Genomic DNA, 20,643 nt, shown 5'->3' on the forward strand with positions numbered 1-20,643 from the left:
TGTTTTCTTGCAGAGTCTTTGTCTGGTTTTGGTATTAGGGTAATGCTGGCCTCATAGTATGAGTTAGGAAATATTTCTTCTGTTTCTATCCCCTGAGCGAGATTGCAGAGAATTGGTATATTTTCTTCCTTACGTTTGGTAGAACACGTAGTTAATCTTAACAAATAAGAGGATCAGTCTTGATAGAAAGGTGCTAGGGGCCTGGAGCCCTACCATCTACTCCTCTTTCCCCTGACATACCTGTAGGAACCTTAGGTTTCCATAGAATACAGTTTGAAATCACTGATCTAGACCATGGATTGATAAAATTTCTCTATAAAGGGCAAGATAGTAAACATTTTAGGCTTCACGGGCCATATGGTCCCTGTTGCAACTATTCAGCTCAGCCATTGTAGTGCAGAAGCAGCCACAGATAACACATACATTTGAGATGAAAATGTGTCTATGAACTATTTAGTGAAAGAAGCAGGTTACAAAACATCAGTACTAATAAAATGGTTAAACCGCGTATTGAGTGCTTACTACACATCAGCCACTGTGCTAAATGATTTATGTGGATTACCTTGTTTAATTTTCAGAACTACCTTACAATATAAAGGCAATGATCTCCAATTCACTGATGGGGAAACAGAGATCTAGGTGGGTTAAATAACTTGCCAGTAACATATGGAGCGGGTATTTAAACCCATGCAGTCTAACTCCAGAGCCTGAGCTTTGAAATGCTACAGTATATTGCCTTTTATGTTTACTTACATATATTTACATAAGCCTAAAAAGGATCCGGAAGGAAATATACCAGAACGTTAAGTGCACTCTCTTTGTCATGTAGAGATTATAATGGGGGGAGTGATTTATAAATAAGATTGTTTCACTTTTTTCTAATTATTCTGTATCATCATCATAAGTTAGATATTTCCACTAGTAATATAACAACACCACCAAATGAGGCAGAAGGACTTTTTCTTTCTAAAGATCCGTCCAGTTCTAACATTCTGGAATTCCTCGAGGCCTCTGCCATCTCCAGAGTTTGGTCGGAGGAAGAGGCACAGGCCTGGGGTGATAGTGGGAAGGTCTGGTGAGCTTGTCTCTCTGCCCTGGAGGGCACCTGAAGCTCTTAGAGATTCCAGGCTGCTCCACCAGCCTCTAGCCTTCCACCTCTCCCTCTAGCCCTTCCTACCATCTCAATGGCTTTTCTGGTCTCTCTAATTACCAGGAACATGGAGGGAACCACAGCTTCTGTTTAGACCAAAAAAAGGAGTTAGATACTCACAAACGGCTGCCTCAGAGAGGATGATTTCCAAATTGGACCCTGGGAGGGGCAGTGACTGAGCAGGATAGGGGCCAGGTCTGATTTGGGGGTGCGGCCTGACCAGGCAGCCTCAGTATCCTTTTATGGAGCCATCGGATTCAGGGACACGCTCCCCAAAGTGTAAAAGAGAGTGCCAGCACTGACCCGGCACTTGCCACACGCACACGCGCACGCTAGGTGCTTTATGGGCCTTACCTGTGAAGAAGGTGCCATCCAGGGCGGAGCCACAGTTCCCCGATGAGGACAGATTGCGTAACCTGCCCAGGTTCCCCTGTGTGAGGACCTCGTGCTCTCCGGACTCAGCCCAGCTCCTTCCGTGCTGCGCAGGGAACCGTGTGAACGGGCCTAGGAGTGGTGGGAGCCCAGGGCTGCCTGGCCTTATGGTGTTTTCTTGGCTTCCACTGTCAAAAGGGCATCAACTTCCCTGGCGGTCCCGTGGTTAAGACTCCGCGCTTCCACTGCAGGGGGAACTAGTTCCATCCCTGGTTGGGGGACTAAGATCCTGCATGCCGTGAGGTACGACCAAAAAAAAGGGGGAGGAGGGGCATCAACGAAGAGGCTAGTGACCAGGTGGTCTGATAACTCCAGCTCCGTCCCTGAGGAAGTGGTGGGCCAGGGAGGGGGCTAGGGATGGGAAGGGGAGAGCGAGTTCTACCTCTGAGGCGCCATCATGGGGAGGGGCTGGACTGATGCCCCGAGTGTCAGGATGAACCCAGCCCCAGTCGTGAGACGTGCCAGGGAGGTGAGGGTGGGCTCAACGCCAGAACTTTCCCCCAGAGAGCTGTCCAGAGCGGAGCCAGCTGCTTGTGGCGTTCCCTCGCAGGGGTAGTGTGCAGGCCAAGGCTTGGGGCCCCACTGTCGGGTGTAGGGGGGCGTGGATGTGGACATTGGGCTGGATGACCAGCCAGGCCTTCTTTTCAAAGATCCTGCAATGATAGCAGCAGCCAAGCTGACCGCTCGCCATGTGCGTATATCACTCTGAGAAGAAGGCATAGTTATCCTTCTTATTTTACAGATGAGAAAACTGAGATCCTGGACAGTTAAGCGACTTGCCCAAATTCACGCAGCTGGGAAACAGCCAGCCAGGCTGGCACTGAACCCATCCGTTTGTCTGCAGAGCCTGCATTCTTATCTGAGATCCAGCTGGCTTCTAGCTGTCTGGGGATGTGTGGTCCTAAAAGGATTAGGATACTAGGAGGCCCTGATGAGCAGACCGATGGGGGATAGCATCCTTATTTCCAGAGGCTTTGATATTTTCTTTCAAGGCTCCAACTGGCAGTCGTGAGAGTTGCAGACCTTCCCCTTCTTGGGAAGCAGATTAGGAGACTTGCCTTGTCCACTTAAACTAAGTGGCCACAGCCCCTAAAGACATGGAAATCTAAAAGCAGCTCTGCCGGGCACTCCCCAGAAATTACAGACTCGCGTTTTGAAGAGACTGTCCCTAATTAAAGGAGGGTGCCACAGAGAGGGCTGTGACCTGAACAACCACTGCTCTCCTCCCACGCAGCACAGCGCTTGAGGGTCCATTTTTCCTTCTCAGAGTCTGCAGGGTTGAAAGGACCTAGATCCGAAGACTTTCAAATTCCAGTTTTCAAACTTCAAATTGTATAATTGTGAAACTTTTTGTTCAAAAAGCTTGATTTGTGGAATGCCACCATCAAGCATTAGGCATGTGATGATCTTAAGTCCCACCATAGCCACCTGAGGTAGGTATATTATGATCCCCATTTTACATATGCGGAAACTGAGTTGCACAAAAGAATCAGTTACTTTCCCAAGGTCATGCAGTTATTAAGTGGTGGAGATGGAATTTGAATCCAGATCTGCTCAAGTCCAAAGCGTGGCTGAATATCTCTGGCTGTAAGTGGAGGCTCAGTAGGTAAAACCATATGTTGAGCTGCCTTGGTTTGGCATCTGAGACTGTCCCCTCTGCCCTGTGGAGCCCTTGGGGAACCTGGCCAGCACCAGACAGCAGTTTGAAAAACTGGAAACAAGTTCAGTGTCCGTCAACAGTTGAATGAATAACACGTTGTGGTATGGCCATGCAATGGAATACTACTCAGTGATAGGAAGTGAGTACCTATCACTGATACCTCAATAACATGGGTGAATTTCAAAGTCACGGTGCTGAGTGGAAAAAGCCAGACAAAAATGAGTGCATTCTGTATGATTGTTATTTATATAAAAGTCTAGGAACTGCAAACTAATTGATAGTAGCAGAAAGCAGATGGTGGTTGCTTGAGGGGGGAGGGAGGGGTGGAAGGATTTCCAGGGGGCCTGAGGGGACTTTCCCAGGTGATAAATGTCATCACTCTCTTGATTGTGGTTATGGTTTCATGACCCTGTATGTGTATCTTTAAAAATTACATATAGGCTTAAATTGTGTACAGTTTATTGAATGAAATTATACCTCATTAAAGCTGTTAAAAACAAAAACACTTAAAAGTCAAAAACTTGTACTTAACAGGAGGCAGGGACAGGAGATGACTTGCTCAAGCTCACTCAGAGCAGACGGGCTCCCTCTGCGGCCCACCCGGTCATGGTCACGGGCGATGGACCCTCTCCCGAGTTCGTGGGTGCTGTGCGGCTTCTCTCCAGCCCTGGGAATGTCAGCACTGGACACGGTAAGGCTTTGGCCACAGGGTGGGGTGGTCGACCGAGGCCAAGGAGCCGGGAACAGTGAGCCCCAGGGGTGGCTCCAGGCTGCTGTACTCACACCAGGGACCTTTGACAAAAACATAACCCTGCTAAAAGGATCAGACCAGGTGATCTCCACCTCTGTGAGATTAACTCAACAAGGGCCTCCTGCACACCTACCACATGTCTGGGTCTGTCCTGGTCCGCTGGCTTCCAGGGACCAGATGAAGATGAATGACATGATCGCAAGGGCAGGACACACAATAAATGCCCCCCAGATGGCAGCCATTACACATCCATCAAATATCCCCTCAGTGCCTGTTCTGTGCGCTGAGGAAATAGATACGTGGCCTGATTCTTGAGGACAGGAAAGACACGTGGACGAAAAGCTTGGCCTCAGCCCCGAAGCTAGTGGGATAAATGCAGTGAGGGCCAAGAGGAGAAATAAATTACTTCCAGTTGTGGAGAGGTTTCATGCAGGCTGTGGTATGCAAGGGAAGAAAAGGAATTTGTACACGGAGACAGGCAGAGATCATGCCATTTCGGGGCAGCATAAACAAACGCAAGGCATGTGGGAGACACAGGAGGCACGGGTGGCTGCAGGGGGGGCTGGAAAGGCTGGGCAGGTGGGCGGGGGTCAGGTGCTGGGGAGAACACCTGGGTGACACGTGGACACATCTGCTCCCCCCACCCCGCCACACCCTGCCGTGTGATCTCATTTGCTCCAGCTGCTTGGGGCCTTGGCCTCAGCTGGAAACCTGGATTCCGGCAGGGGGGAGGGGGTAAGAGAAGAGCCAAAGGAAAGGAACTCCTCCAATGACCACTCGGCCCAAGACACCAGTGTCTTTATCCTTGGGCATTCCCAGTGGGCCAGCCAGCCTGAACCAGGTCTCCTGGGAAGCTGTGAAAATGGAAAAACTCAAGTTTGTACTCCCAGCGCCCACAGAAACTGTCTTCAGTGTCTCCGTGGATGGTCAGAGCCAAAGGACACTGCCATCTTGTGGCCAAGGACCCTAGATACCATGAGGGCAAGGAGAGTCCCTGTGCCCCCAAGGGACCACAAAGGCAGGAATGGCCGAGACTTGTTTTAGTACTCTCATAATGGGACCCAAATTATGCTAGCACACAGTTCAGAGTTGGCAAAGTCTTACGGAAGGCCCCTGAGGTACAGATATGGTGCGTTGTGCAGGTGAGGAAACTGCCTCTGGGAGAGATGAGGTGACTGGTCCAAGGTCACAGGTGGCCAAAGGCAGCGCTGGTCCCCAGTCCCTGCCCAGTAGATGGTCAAAGCAGTGATTCTCAATGTGTGGTCCCCAAGACCTTTCAGAAGGAACACGAGGTCAAAACTATTCACACAAGATGCCTTTTTCTCTTTTTCTTACAATCATGCAGTGAAGTTTCCAGAATCTAAATGCTGTGCAATGACCTTATCTCACCTGATGGCTAATAGGATATATGCTTGTGTATTCTTGTGTTTCAAAAATTCCTGTTTTAATTTCTAATACGGCATAACCCACATAACCATAAGGTCTTTGAGATACCCAGTAATTTTTAAGAGTGTAAAATGGTGCTGGGATGAAACAGTTTGAGAGCTGCTGGCTTAAAGAAATATTTTAAAAAAATAAGTAAAGCTGTACAAACTAAAACATTCCCTTTGTTTTGATATAATTGCATCAACTCTGTAAGGCACTAACTTTTAGGCTGACTGGAATTCTAATTGCCATTTCTACAGATCTTTGATTAATTAAATACCCACAAAAAATGTACGTGAATAGAGAATGTTCACTGAGTGATTACTAACTGACAAGCACTATCTAAGCGACTTACATGAGTCCCCTCATTTAATCCCCACAACCACCATTTGCAGGAGATGCTGTTACCACATTTTATGCCTGTGGACACCAAGAGGTTACGTGGCCCAGCTGGGAGGTGTGGAGCTTGGACTCTATCCCAGGCAGTCTGTCTTCGCTGCCTCTTCCCGTTATTCTAACTGCCATACAATTTTACCTCCCTTAAATGCGATTCACTTGACAGACAAAAGTTTTTCACAATACGGAGTCTAAGAAAGTAGTGAAAAGAAAAAGGATCACCCACCTGACCCAGCACCTTCACTTATAGATGAGGAAAAGTGAGGCCCAGAGAGGGGAAGTGACTTGCAAAAGCTCACACAGCAAAGACTCAGAATCCATCGGACCTCTTTCGCCCAGTTGGGAGCTCTTAGAACTCCAACCCAAGCAAGCACTGCAGTTATCTCCTTCAGAGCAACATGTGAGCAGCACAGCACAGCACGTAAGCAAGTGACATCAAGACCAGGCAAGAGACAATATCTCCAGCAAAATCGACTTGACTTTATTGCAAGGAAGCTACAGAGGAGCAGGGCAAGTGAGGGTCTCTGCAGGAACTACCATCGCTGAGCAGGATTGTCAGGTCCTAGATCTGTCTGGAGGGCAGGAGCTGGCTCAGCATCCTGGAAGAGATGAGAAGTGAGGTGGAACACAGGTGCCATCTGCTGGGCACATGGAGACATTACAAAAGCAGTAAAGGTTCACTAAGAGGCAGCTGTACGGGGTGAGATGGGAAACCCAGGTGCTGGAGCAGGACTAGAACCCCATGTCCAGCCCTGCACGCTGCTTCTACCAAGACTGCCTCTTGGCAGTCTTGACCAGAACCCACTGATCTTGCTAAGCCGATCACCGCCGAGGCCCTCTTCTGGGGAACGCCCAGGACTGCTGGGGCACCTTCCCTGTCCTGTTTCAACGTATACCAGGAGGGCAACAAAAAAAATCACGAGCAAACAAATCTGCCGAGAGCCAGACGATCAAGGAAACTTCAGAACCAATAAAAACATTCTATCTCTGGTTCCTGAACCTGGCTTCAAATCAGTCATTGGGCAGCCTCTTAAAACAGACTCAGAGACAGATGCTGCCTGGTGTGTGGGATAAAAGCTTACCTGATCAGTGATTCTCACCCAGTGCCGTGCATATGAATCTCCAGGAGCCTTTTCATACTACACATGGTTACTGACAGATGTGCAGATGAAATTATATGATGCCTGAATTTGCTGTGAATATGGGGGTGGAGAGAGCGTGCCATGGATGAAATGATGGCAATGACTTGATAATCGTTGGATCTGGGTGATGGGTACGTGGAGATTCATTTTACTACCCTACTTGCATAGGTTCGACACTTCCTATAATAAAAAAGCTAAAATTAATTAATTAAAACTACTATGAGAACTATCCAGCCATAGAAAGGAATGAAGTAGTGATACATGCTAAGCCTGGGGGAATCCTGAAAACATTATGCTAAGTGAAAGAAGCCAGACACAAAAGGTCCCATAACGTATGATTCCTTTTATATGAAATATCCAGAATAGGTGAGTCCAGGGGGCAGAAAGCGGATTAGTGGTTGCCAGGGGATGGAGAGAGGAGGCAGTGGGGACAGCCTAAATGGGTACAGGGAGTTTTTCTAGGGTGATGAAAAGTTTTGAAACTGGAGAGAGGTGGTGGATGTACAACATTGTGAATACACTAAAGGCCAATGAATGGTACACTTTAAAATGGTTAATTGCATGTTATGTGAATTTCATCTCAATAAAAACAAAAAGAGCCTACTATGAGAAAAACACACATTAAGCTACACATGGTTTACAACAGGCAGGTATTGCTTTTTTAGTCAAACAAAATTCACATGCTCACGTCGGGAGTTTCCAATTCAAAGTGTCTACACTGGGGCTCCCCCACGTGTGTAGCCAGCTGAGGAAGTTTTTTTCTCTTCCCTCCCTCCATCCCTCCTTGTCACAGAGACTTTTATAAACACAGTCTTACACGGAGGCCCAATATAAAACAGGGCTACTTGGGATACATGGAGGGGCCTAGGGTCCCACCCACCCACCCTCCCCCCAAAACCCTGGGGATGCAGGAACCACGTGATGAACACTGGTATGGTGGAAATATTACCCTCCCTTTAAGGATCATCCTTCATATTCAGAGGGATTTCACAGTAACCTCCACAAGGCAGGAAAGCAGGGTAGAGGTTATAGCCCCATTTTACAGGAGGGAGGACTAAGTCTCAGGAATGAAAGGGGAGTGTCCAAAGTCAGAGTGTGAAATGAGGGCAGAGCTAAAAACTACACTCCTAGAATACTGATTATTCATCCTGGGCTCATTCCTGAACATGGTTCATCCATGGGCAGAAAGGGGATGACGAAGACAGACACATCTGACATCTCATGATTTGCACGTGATGTCACCAGATACACAGGACACTGCCACGGCTCAGATTCCAACGCACACCTTTAGGAAGGAGGCTGCAGCTGAAGGTCACTGCCATGGCCCACCAGTCAGTTGTAGTTGGATGCCTGATTCTCAGCCTGCCCCTGGCACTCACCTGTGTGGGGCTTTGGTCAAGTCACTTCCCCTTTCCAGGCCTCATTTTTCTTAATTACAGTGAGAGCACTGACCGACATCAGGGATGTGGCGATTGTTGTAATACACGCATGGAAGGCACTACAGGGGCAGTGACTGCTAGGAGGGCTGTGGTGTGAAGGATTCTGAGACTGTGGCTAGGCACGGAGGGCAGGAATGCTGGATGGATGACTAAAGTCTGCCCTGGTTCCACAGTGAAGGGTGCTGGCACAGTGCCACTAACCTCCTTTCTGGATTATGTAAAATCAAAGGGAACATCCAGCTTAAACACGCTGCTGTTTTTTGTTTGTTTGTGTTGTGTTTTTCACCTTTAACAGCTTTATTGGGGGGTGTAACTGACATGCTATATGTAGACATATTTTAAGTGCACAATGTGATAATCTGTAACTTATCAATTGAATACACCCACATACCCTCACCACACTCAAGATAATGAACATTTCCAACCCCAAAGTCTCCTCCTGCCTCTCCTTGCCACCCCACATCATCAAGCAATCACGGATCTGCTTTGGTCACTATAGGTTCGTTTGCATTTTTTAGAACTTTATATAAATGAAATCATACAGTATGTGAGATTCATTGAAGTTGTTGCATGGACAACAGTATTCAATCGGATGGCTATACCACAATTTGTTTATCTATTCACCTAGTGATGGACGTTGGGTTGTTTCCAGCTTTTGGCTATTACAAGTAAAGCTGCTCTCAATATTTACAAGTCTTCATATGGACAGTGCTTTCCATTCCTCTTGGGTAAATACCTGGCAAAGGAATGGCTGGGTCATATGGTAGGTTTTAAGAAACTACCAGATTGACCACAGTATTGTTTTTGCACCAGTCTGGGCAGAGGGCATGCTCAGGAAGCTGAAAACAGTTCCAAGTGGGGACAGAGGCCAAGGTGAACTAACTCACCTGGTCAGTGCACAGGACCACAAGGCTCAGGGCGTAGGTGTCACCTCTGATGGGACCGTTGAGTTATCAAAGCAAAAGACACACTGCTCAGGGCCATATGCTTAAACTTAAACCCTGCTGATCATGAAACGTACCCCGAAGTCATAGAGGGGACCCTGGGAGACATCACGTAGTGCTCTGTCTACTCACAGGGGGCTGGAAGGAGTCCCTGAGCTTGTGATTTGCATTCGGTAGACACATATTTTGTTGCAGTGTCGGGGCCTCACCCACCTGCCCACTTTGGTCCATCCTGCAGGCTGGGGGCCCAGGCCCTCGCTACTTGGGGCCGAGGTAGGAAACGGCCTTTCCTGTTTTCCCCAGGGTCTCCAGCAGAGTGTCCACGCTGTGCTCAGAGTCGACACAGACCTTCTTGTTGGGCAGGTCAATGTCAAATTGAACTCCTGCAGGAAGGGGGGTGAGGGGGGACAGAGACATTCCCAGTCAGGCTCCTGAATTACTGACCACCACCCTTCCCCTCTCCTCTAGACCCAGGGTCGGCACACCTCTCCTGAAAAGGGCCAGAGAGCACATGTTTTAGGAACTGTGGGCTGCATAGTCTTCTGTATATTGTTTTTACAACCCTGTAAAAATGTAAAAACCATTGTCAGCTGTGCAAAAACAGGCTGTGGGCTGGATTGGGCCCAGAGGCTGTAGTTTGCCCATCCCTGCTCTAGATGGGGGCTTTAAAATTTTTTTTTTCTTAATTGCAAAAGTAATACAGACACTTTTTTTTTTTTTTTTTGGCCGTGTCACACGGCATGTGGGATCTTAATTTCCCTACCAGGGATTGAACCCGTGCCCCCCTGCAGTGGAAGCACGGAGTCTTAACCACTGGACTGCCAGGGAAGTCCCCAGATACACCATTTAAAAAGAAAAAAGGCAAGCATTTCTAAATAAAATTTGAAACTGTAAGGCCCCTACTATTTCCTACCTCTAAGGATCACTGAACAATAGGGCCCCTATCCAGTGTTTCTCCCTGATGGACAAATGAAAAGTAACTCCCCAAAGGGGCATCATACTCTGTAAACAGGTCTTGCTATATGTCACTTTCCAATGTCCAGGATATCTTGCCATCTCAGTGCATACAGACTTACTTCATTCTTTTTTAACAGCTACACCATATCCCATAGTGTGGATGTACCATCCATCTACTCAGTCCCCCTCTGAAGGACACTGAGGTTGCCTCCAATCTCTCACTATGATCACAACAATGTAAACATACTTGAACGTCTTATAAAACTTGTGAAAATATTTCTATACCATGAATTCATAGAATGGAAATTGTGGGGCAACAGACTGGCACACTTTATGTTTTTCATTAGCATTTCATGATGTATTTCGTTGAACATTAAGACTCCTATGCACAGGGACCCATAAATCCTGACAACTGCTTTCTAGAATCCGAACCACTCTGATAAAAAAAGCCCTGGTGTGTTTAAAATTCAGATTGTTGGGCCCCATTCCAACATTTTGATTATGACCAGAATGGTTTGGTCTGAGATGAGGAAGCCAGGTGGCAGAACCTTAGATTGAGGAAGTAAGTTCCAAAGAACCACTTCTACCCCATCACTGACCCGTCTTTCCAACATGACTCAGCAAAATCTTGTAAAGATCATGAGTTTTCCCCCCTTGAGTCCCATGGAACAGTTAAGGGCACATTCTCCCACTCATTTATAAATTCAGAGCATACAATGGCAATAGGCCTTTCAACGATATGTCCATTATCAACAGGTAGCATTCTCACTTTCACAGTGAGAAGCCTCAAATTAGGTAACCAGCCAAGGCCTTATTCTAAGTGTTGGTGCCATCTCTTCCATACTTTGAGGGGAGCTGGCAAAGGAGCCCAGGTCTTCATTCCCTAACTCCTAGAACCCGTTAGGTGGGTTTCGGTACAGGTAGGGAGGTAGAAGTGCCAAAGAACCTACACTCAGACCAGACGAGGAAAGCACTTGTTATCCTTTAATGCAGCGGTCCCCAACCTTTTTGGCACCAGGGACCGGTTTTATGCAAGACAATTTTTCGGCCGCGGGGAGGGTGATGGGGGTGGGATGGCTCAGGCAGTAACGCAAGCAAGCGATGGGGAGCGGCAGATGAAGCTTCGCTCACTCGCCCGCCGCTCACCTCCTGCTCTGTGGGCTGGGGTGGGGAGGGGGTGGTGTCGGGGACCCCTGATTTAATGAATCTCCCACCATGTGGCTTCAAGCTACCAGGACACAAGCCCCACCCACATCCTTAAGCTCCTCAACTCTTCTGCTGAAGAATTTGGCCTTCAGGATGACAGGCTGTTTTGGGAGCCTCCCCTTCCCTAGAACTTTGCAGTAACCCCATCGCACCACATCAGTGACAGGAGCAGCTCCAGTCTTGTTCTTGGCAGCATTTGCCCGTGTCTGCTCACTGACCAAGGTCCACAATTTATCAAGGTTGATGGTTGGGCAGAAACTCTAGTTCCTCTTTAAGGGGTAACGCCTCATACCAACTTTCCCAAAGTATCCCGGGTGATATTTGTCAAAGTTGATCCTGTGGTGATGCATGCCACCAGCATTACCGCGGCCTCCCGGGTGCTTCCAGTGTTTGCTGATGCAGCCGTGGCCGTGGCTCAGGTGGCCCCTAAGTTTCCAGGTCTTCCTTAGTCCGGATGGCACGTCGGCGGCCGAGATGAAAGAGGAAGGCCTCTGCAAAGTCTCGCGGGCTATTGAGCACAGGGGCCTAGCACACTTTAAATGTTCATAGATTTTGCAAAACTGCCCTCCTAAAGGGCTGTGCCCATTTGAAGCCCCTCGGTGGCATAGGGGAAGAGGTACAAATGGGTCTTCTTGAAACAACAGAGGGAGAATCCCAGGCCTGGCTTCACCACTTACTGGCTGGGTCCTGCCCATCACAGGCCTCAGGTTCCCCATCGGTACATGAAGGAGTTGGGGTCAGCCAGCCCCTGTGGGCTCTCCAGTTCAAGTATGCCACTGGTCTGTGATTCCTCAGGCCCAGCACTGCTCATCTGTGGCCCCGACTAACTCAGAAAACCCTTCTGACCCTTCTTAAGAGGCCACCCCAAGTGGGGATAGTAGTGAAAGAGGGAGAGATACCTGCCCAAGCTCAAAGGCAGATCCCCAGGCACCAGTGAAGGGGCCTGAAAAAGCACACGGCACGGGATTTAGTCCTAACCTCTGACTCTGTACCTAATGGATACCAGGGAGAGGGCAATGTATCCTGGCTGCACTCTGGGTTTTGTCTTTTGGTTCAGAAGTGTCTCCCTCCTCTTTGGAGCAAATATTCTGGTGGCATCATAGAGCTGGAAGACACTCTGGCATCATCTGACCTAGTGGATTTCAAGCTGTGTTTCTGGCAGCCCAGGTCCCTGGACAGGTGTCCTGGAGCCAGCAAGAGCGAAAGCAGGCCCTCCCTCACTTCATGCAGAGCTGGTGCTTGTATAGAGGGGCTTGTGAGCAGAGTTACACTGTTAAAGCATCCACAGCAAAGCTGAGAGGCTGACTTTCCCATACGGTAGCTGGGGAAAGCCAGGCCCCGGGAGAGGAGGCCAAGGTCACATGGCAAGTCAGCAGCCAGGTTCTTTTCACTGTTTCAGATTCTTTTACAGTTCAGATTCCAGTTTACAGTCTAGAAACCAGCCATGGACTCACTGTGGGACACTGGGCAAGTCACTTCCCCTCCTGGGGCCTGGTGTCAACATCCCCATTCCACAGACGGAAAGTACAGCTCAGAGGACGGTGTTAAGTGCTAACAAGATGACATCCACATGAAAGCCCTTTAACTGGGTGTTACTATTATCCGGGGTTTAAAGACTGCCCCAGCACTACCAGAACTCTGATCACAGCTCTGTCATTACTTCATGGAGCCCCAGGACCAGACCCCAGCCCTCTCTGGGCCTCAGTTTCCCCAGATGAGAATTGAGGGGACTGGAGAGTAATGGTTTTCTAAATACACCCAGAAGAGGTGCTTTAGGAGTTCTGCACAGGACTGATCCAAAGTTTATTTCTTAAAATGTTACAGCTTCTAAAAATCTTAATAGAAAATGACAATCAAATGTGTCACATAACAAAAGTTATCACACTGGAGATGAATGTGATTACCAACATACTAAGTAGTACTGCCAGGGCTCCATGTGGCCAAATCCCAGCTCTGCTACTACTGGCTGTGTGATCCCAACAGGTTACTTAACCTCTCTGAACTTCAGTTCCCTCCTGCTTGAAATGGAGATAGTCAAAGAAGCTACCTGAAATGGTCAGGGTGTGGGGCTTCCCTGGTGGTGCAGTGGTTAAGAATCCGTCTGCCAATGTAGGGGACACGCGTTCGAGCCCTGGTCCGGGAAGATCCCACATGCCGCGGAGCAACTAAGCCCGTGCGCCACAACTACTGAGCCTGCGCTCTAGAGTCCACGAGCCACAACTACTGAGCCCGTGTGCCACAACTACTGAAGCCCGAGCGCCTAGAGCCCATGCTCTGCAACAAGAGAAGCCACCGCAATGAGAAGCCCATGCACCGCAACGAAGAGTAGCCCCCGCTCACCACAACTAGAGAAAGTCCACGTACAGCAACGAAGACCCAACGCAGCCAAAAATAAATAAATAAATAAAAGAAATTAAAAAAAAAAAAAAAAAGAAATGGTCAGGGTGAGGATTAAATGATGTGATCCATGGAAGCCACGAAGCAGAGTACTGGACGTATGCTAAGTATTCAATACGTTTTGGTGTTACTGTTATCAGCTTAAACTCAAGCTTCTCCTGCTCCACGCCTACATGCATTTAATATTAAGTGTAACAGTCTCCCCACCCCACCCCCATCCGAGGGCCCCGCACTCACCTCCCAGCTTGTTGAGGACCCGAGTGACTGCATTAGAGCAGCCTTCACAGGTCATGTCCACGGAGAACTCGTGCTTCTAAAACAAAGGGGACCATAAGCCAAGTCCTGCAGAGGGGCCCCAGGGGCCCCATGCCCCACTAGCAGGCAGACCCACTCGGGGGCCAAGACACAGGGCAGAGAGGAAGGCAAGATCTGGCTTTCATCAGACTCCCCAGTAGCCTGTTTCTGAGCCCCACTCTCTTAAACTGTACAGTAACTAAGGGTTTCTATATCTCACAGGTGGTTGTGTTAAAGGAGAGAATCCCTCGAAACCCTGTAGCAGTGTCTGGGACAGGCGAGAAGAATCTCCTGGGAAGGTAGTTTAAGATGTTGGTCTCTAGTCTCACCTTCAAAATCCTGATTCTTCAGCTATGGAGTTGTCTCAGGATCACTAATAACTCTAATGTGGGTGGGCCCCATGCTCTGAGCAGTGCTGATCTGGTGGTCTTAATTATGCATTAAAAGATCACTCTCTGCATTAGACTCACCTGGCAGCTTACAAAAACTATAGGTTCCAAGGGGAGAAAGTGGGAGGTGGCGAGCGTGGGATGAACTGGGAGATTGGGATTGACATATGTACACTAATATGTATAAAATGGATAACCAATAAGAACCTGCTGTATAAAAACAAACAAACAAACAAAAACTATAGGTTCTGGTCAGCAAGCCAGAGGGCTGAGGCATCTATTATGGTCAATAAGCTTCCCTGGTGACTATGAAATACGGAGACCACTGCTGCCATCCAAGTGCTTCAGAGGCAGCACCTGAATCCTGGGAAGGGAGAGAATTTGCCTGGGCTCCCAGTGAGCTGAAGCTGGGCCAGTAAGGGAACCCAGGCTCCTGAACTCTCCATGAGGGCTCAACATTCTACAGCCTCCAGGATATCTAACAAACCAAGGGCCTGAAGGCAAGCTCCCAGAAGATGAGGCTTTGTTCAGTTCACTGCTGCATCCCCAATACTTGGAACAGTGAGTGCCTGGCACAGAGTAGGGGCTTAACACATTTTGCTGAGTGAACAGATGATTGACACAGCTGGTTGAACAACCCTGGGTCCTTCCTTTGCTTTCAAACAAAGGTTACTTATACCAATACTTCCTTTATTTTAAATCTCTGGAAATGAGACCTGGCTTCAGATCCCAGCTCTGGCACTTAGTAGCTGTGTGGCCATGAGTAAGTTACTTAACTCCTTTGTGCCTTGGTTTCTATATCTGCAAAATGGGGATGAAAGTCCCTCTCCAGGCTGGTGAATGGGATGAACACAAGATTTTAAGTGTAGTAGCCAGCATGCAAGATGGCCCAGTGATCTCTGCCTCCTGGTATTTATGCCCTTGAGTAGTCCTATCCCACAATGTCTCAGGGTTGGCCTGTAGGTGTCCAGTAGAATATGGCTGAAGTGACGTTAGGTGACCTCGGAGGCTAACGCATAAAAGACACTATGGTTTCTGCCTTACTCTCTCTGGGATCCTTCACTCTGGAGGAAGCTGGCTGCCATGTCCTAAGGACCCTCTGGCAACCCTATGGAGAGGTGCACATGGTGAGGAGCTGAGCCCTCCAGCCAGCAGCCGTGTGAGGGAGCCAGCTTGGAAGCAGATCCTCCTTCAGAGGACCACAGCCCTGGACAACATCTTCACTGCAGCTTCCATGAGAGACCCTGAGCCAGAAATACCAGCTAAGCTGCTTCCAGATTCCTGACTCTCAGAAACTATAAGTTAATAAATATTTGTTGTCTCAAACCACTAAGTTTTGGGGGTAATTACTCAGAAGCAATAGTTAATTCATATGTTAGGTAAAGAGATTGGAGCCTAGTAGTAGGTTCCACTGGGCTAAAAAGTTGGCTATCGGGGGAATTCCCTGGTGGTCCAGTGGTTAGGACTCTGTGCCCTCACTGCTGAGAGCCCAGGCTCAATCCCTGGCCGGGGAACTAAGGGGAACTAAAATGCCACAAGCCGCTCGGCGTGGCCAAAAAAATTTTTGAAAAAGTTAGCTATCGGATTATTAGTATTACTTTGTTCCACTTCCGTTTTTTCTGTCCCTTTAAAAAACTATGGCTACGTTTTCCATGGAGCTTTTCAAATCTATTATCTCAATTGGAATTCTGGGCACAGCACTGTATCTTGCTGGAAGACCTCAGGCAAAATCCCTGCCCTTAGGGGCCCCAGTCCCCTTATCTATACCAAAAGGGCATTAGCCAATTCAGTTTCCTCAGCCTCAGTGCACAGAAGAATCACAGGGGTACTTGGTGACTGGGCAGTTCTGCAGGCAGCTGCCTCAGTGAGCTCTGTAGCTCTGGGTGGGCCCTGTGACTCTCCATTTTTAACCCACTGAGGAGAAACAGAGGGGTAAGACCACACACCTGAGAAACATTGGTCTAAATGGCTTCTCAGGTGCTTTCCAAGTCTCAAACCACCTTTGGGTCTGGCTTATCATCACGCTGTACAGGGGAAACTGAGGCCAAGAGTTAAGCAGTTTGATTTTTCGGTGCTGAATTACATAACCATCATTACAAAGATCATGACACAACCAGGAGACCACTATTTTATTGAGGCCAAATCAGCAAAACCTGCCTTAAAGAAAATGGTTAGTCTTTCTTTTTTACTAAACACCTCTGATCCCTTCAGCTCGTTTTGTGACTATTCGACAACCACCACAGCAAATTCTGGAAATAAGGATTTCTAGTGAGGATTCCATAATCTTGTCTTTAATGGGTGGTTCTCAGAACAACGGTATCAGCATCACCCAGGAGCTTGCCAGACTGCAGACTCTCAGGTCCCACCCCACGCCTCCTGAATCAGAATCCTTTTTTTTCTTTTTTTTTTTCCAGAATCCTCATTTTTAACAAGACACCCAGTGCATTCCTGCCCACATTATAGTTTGAGATGCTGCTCTAGCACACAAACTGGCAGACTACAGCTTGCCTGCCACCTGGTTTTATAAAGTTTTACTGGAACACAGCTAAGCTCACTCATTTACTTTCACACTAGAATGGCAGAGTTGAGGAGTTATAACAGACCACATGGTTCATGGAGCCTTAGGTATTCACTATCTCGCCCTTGAAGAAAAAGTTTGCTGACTCCTGCTCTAGAATAACTGGTAATCAAGATTCATCAGTGGTTGGTACCTGTACACCCACCCAAAGCTTTAATGGGTTTGTAAGACCAACATAAAACCCAAATCTATTGAGTGCCCACTATATGAAATGCTCTTTCTATAGTATCTCAGTCCTTACCCAGCCTGGAAAGGGAGCTAGTCACTGTACTAAGGAGAAAACTTGAGGTTCCAGGGGTTAACTAAGCCACCCACAGTCCTGTGGTGGGTATGCGCTGAGGCTGGGATGTGAACCCAGGCTTTCCTGGCTCCAGGGACACCTTGCTGGTTCTGGACCAGCAAATGGGGCTGCCACCCCCCACAATGATGACTCTTAGCAGGAGACCTGAGTTGGGGACACCTTGTGAAAGAGCCCAAGTTTTTGCTGCCCGAGGACCTGAAGTCAACACATCTCTAAAGCTTTCTGTTGTTGGCTACAGAGAGCGGGTCTCCTTCCATCCTGCACAGTACAGAGGTCAGAAGCCAGCAGACGGCTTCCGTTGGGCAATCGTTACAATTCAGTCCTCTCCTCCTCCACCTCTGAGTTGCAAAAGTAAATGTGGGGTTGTGGAAAGTCTCCTTCCTGCGCAGAGTAATCCTGTCTTTACAGAGAATCCCAAGGCCGGCCCCACCACCGAATGCTCGACTTTGCACAGTCCCAACCCCTCAGAGCCTCTGCTCTGTCACCTACAAAATGGGTCCTGTAACGTAGAGGAAAAAGCCCAGTCATCTGTGCAATGCTTTAACAGAATCTCAGAACTGGAAGGGTGGGAATGGAACAGGGTCATACTATCCAGAGACGAAATGCTTTCTCAAATATCCGGAGCATTCAGTTTTTGAACACCCTGATGGTTGGGAATTTACTATTATTAGAGTGCCTACTATGTGCCAGGCACTGTCCCTGCATGTCCTCGTTTAATCATCACAACAACACCATGAGGTAGGCATTATTATTATCCCTTCTTGACAGATGAGGTTAGGTCACTCACTCAGAGTGACACAGCTAGTGAATAGCAGGGCCTAGACCTACCCAAGCCTAAACTTTTAGCCACTGTAGTCCTTGTTAACATAGGGTTGAAACCTGCCTGCCTATAGTTCTACCGATTTGTCCTAGGTCTACACAAGACCTACCATTTCTTCGGGACTATGTCAGTGGCTGAGCTACATATTTTACTGGCATTTTTCCAGTTACTACTAATGACAGCCCTGTGAGGTCAGTTTTTACCCCCATTTTACACTGAGGAAATCAAGGCACAAAGAGGTAAAACAGCTTGCCTGAGGTCACGCAGCTGGCAAGGGGGGTGGGGTAGGGCACAGATTTTTCAAAGAGGTTTCTGAGATTTCAAGTGCTTTGTTCGAGAAGCCTCTCAGGTGACACATTAATCCCTTTCGAGTTTTGGTGTGAGTCTCCTTCAGCTGTTCATCTCGTGGTATACGGCCAAGTGCCCTCTTCATTCGGATCATCCACTCTGGTGGGTCTTTTGTTCGTCAGAACTCCCAGAAGTGAACATAGAATAGAGCCATCCTCAAGCTGGCCTTTCCCTCACTGCCATCCCCCACAGAAGGCCGGTAGCCTCCGCCATCCCAGTCCCAGAGTGATTAATGCTGTCCTCTGACATTGCTACAGGCAGATTTGCTCAACTGGGAGGGCTGATTCTGTCAGGTTCTTTGTGCATACTTTGTGTTGTCTGAGGATTTGTCTCAAGGCACCTGGCAAGACCCAAGGGAAATGACACCTGAGATGTTTGTGGCCTGGCCCAGGGGGCCTCTGGCTCATCTGTCAGCTGCCCAAAGCTAGGCTGCTAAGACACAGGGCATCTGTGGGACACCTCTGGGTACCCACTTGGTGCAAGGCCAGAAAACCAGGCACCCTGGGGGAAAGTGCTAAACACCACGACTCCAGCCAGTAGCCCCGGGATGCAACTGGAATCAGAGCTTCCTCCCAAGCCAGTATGACTACTTTTGTTGGACATGTATCATGTGGTGAGTTCAGGAGAGACTGGGCCCCTGAAGATAAGGGGCTTAATCCTGGCTGCACCCATCTCCCAACACCACCTTGAATAAATTACTGGGATTTTAATGTTTGTTTGTTTGTTTTTATCTGCAAAAGGCCTTAATCTTTTACCTAAAAAATGAGGCCATGAGTCTTATCATGTATATTGGATGATAAGACTGAGTGAGCGGCTCATCCTGCCCCAGACTCTGCCACTGAGCAACTGGCGACTTTGGGCAGGTCCCTGAACCTCTCTGGAGCTCACAGGTTCAGGTTCATAAAGTGACCTGTAGGAAAGGTTAAAAGCACTGTCGCCATTCAGTGTGGCCCAGCGCTGACCTGAAACTCAGACACAGTGGGCAGAGGAAGGGAAGATAAACATGGATCTCTGAACTCCTGCCCTGTCCGGGAGGTAACAGTCACCCCAAGCCCCTCTTTCAGGCCAGCTCCGCAGGAAGGGGCATCCACGTGGGAGATGCAGGGACTAGCCATCCCAGTTCCGGATCGCCACCGACTCCCTGTGTGACCTCCAGCGACTCTCTGCCCCTCGCTGGGTCTCAGTTTCCCCTTCTTTGCAAGGAAGCTTTAGGCTTGTAATCGCTTGGAGGCCTTGCAGCTTCGATGTTCTGAAGCCTGACTGCCAGATAAAACTCCCTTGGGATCCGATTTTCGGGAGGGTCGCAGAAGCTGGAGGCTGGGTGGGGAGGGGTGAGAAGAGGGGCGACAGCTCCGGCCACGGCCTGAGCCCTTCAAGAGGGACCTCTGGCCAAAAGGCGGTGCAGCCGAGGCGCAAACCGGAGGCCGCGGGTCTGCGCGGGGCAGGGATGGCGCGACAACTTACCGGCATGACTGAGGAGCTGGCTGCAGGGACGGCGGCGGCGGCGCTGCTTCCCCCGGCTCTGAGCGCGGACGCCGGTGCGCTTCCGGGTGTGCACGCGGGCGGGGCCGCCCTCTGGCCCCGGCCCCGCCCACTCCGGTCCCGCGGGCTGGCAGCTGCCTGAAGACCGTAGGCCTCCCCGCCTCCTTCCGGCCGGGACGGGGCCACTGGAGCCCCGCCACGACTACTCCAGGCGGTGGGCGGGATATTAGGCGAGCCTGCCTCGCTTGTTAGCCATTTTTAGAACTCCTGCTCCGCGTCAGCCTTGTATTAGGGGGCTGGGAATACTGCCCACCCCCCGCTGTGAACAGGACAAACTCCACCCCCACCCCCCATCCCTCCCTCCCTAGAGGGACAATCTCAGTTACTCCCTCAGTCAGTATTTGTTGAGTGCCAACCATGGGCCAGGCACTGTGCTAGGCATCCAAGATGCAGTAGGGGAAAAGACACAGCCTAGTAGGGAGCCAGAGAAGCAGGCGATGATAATGCAGGATAATGCAAGTGTTAAAGGAAC

General features: G+C 49.0%; 1 protein-coding gene and 1 pseudogene across 3 annotated transcripts; both read right to left on the reverse strand.

Moving 5' to 3' along the window:
• Positions 1-6,274: 6,274 nt before the first annotated feature.
• ATOX1 (antioxidant 1 copper chaperone) lies at positions 6,275-20,184 on the reverse strand. Of its 3 annotated transcripts, none has more exons than XM_068536252.1 (4): positions 20,094-20,184; positions 14,137-14,212; positions 9,553-9,722; positions 6,275-6,413 (listed from the first exon to the last, which is right to left on the reverse strand). In XM_068536252.1, exons 1-3 carry the CDS (start codon positions 20,097-20,099, stop codon positions 9,598-9,600), a joined length of 207 nt encoding a protein of 68 aa, XP_068392353.1. In that variant the 5' UTR covers positions 20,100-20,184; the 3' UTR covers positions 6,275-6,413; positions 9,553-9,597. The 3 variants fall into 3 exon arrangements, with proteins under 3 accessions (XP_068392353.1, XP_068392355.1, XP_068392354.1); XM_068536254.1 differs by having other exon boundaries at positions 14,137-14,209; positions 20,094-20,179; XM_068536253.1 differs by lacking the exon at positions 6,275-6,413 and adding an exon at positions 6,471-7,136.
• Positions 9,910-14,109, reverse strand: LOC137759697 (large ribosomal subunit protein uL15-like; annotated as a pseudogene).
• Positions 20,185-20,643: the final 459 nt, after the last annotated feature.

The sequence above is a fragment of the Eschrichtius robustus genome, chromosome 2, assembly GCF_028021215.1.
Source record: "Eschrichtius robustus isolate mEscRob2 chromosome 2, mEscRob2.pri, whole genome shotgun sequence".
Taxonomy (NCBI): domain Eukaryota; kingdom Metazoa; phylum Chordata; class Mammalia; order Artiodactyla; family Eschrichtiidae; genus Eschrichtius; species Eschrichtius robustus.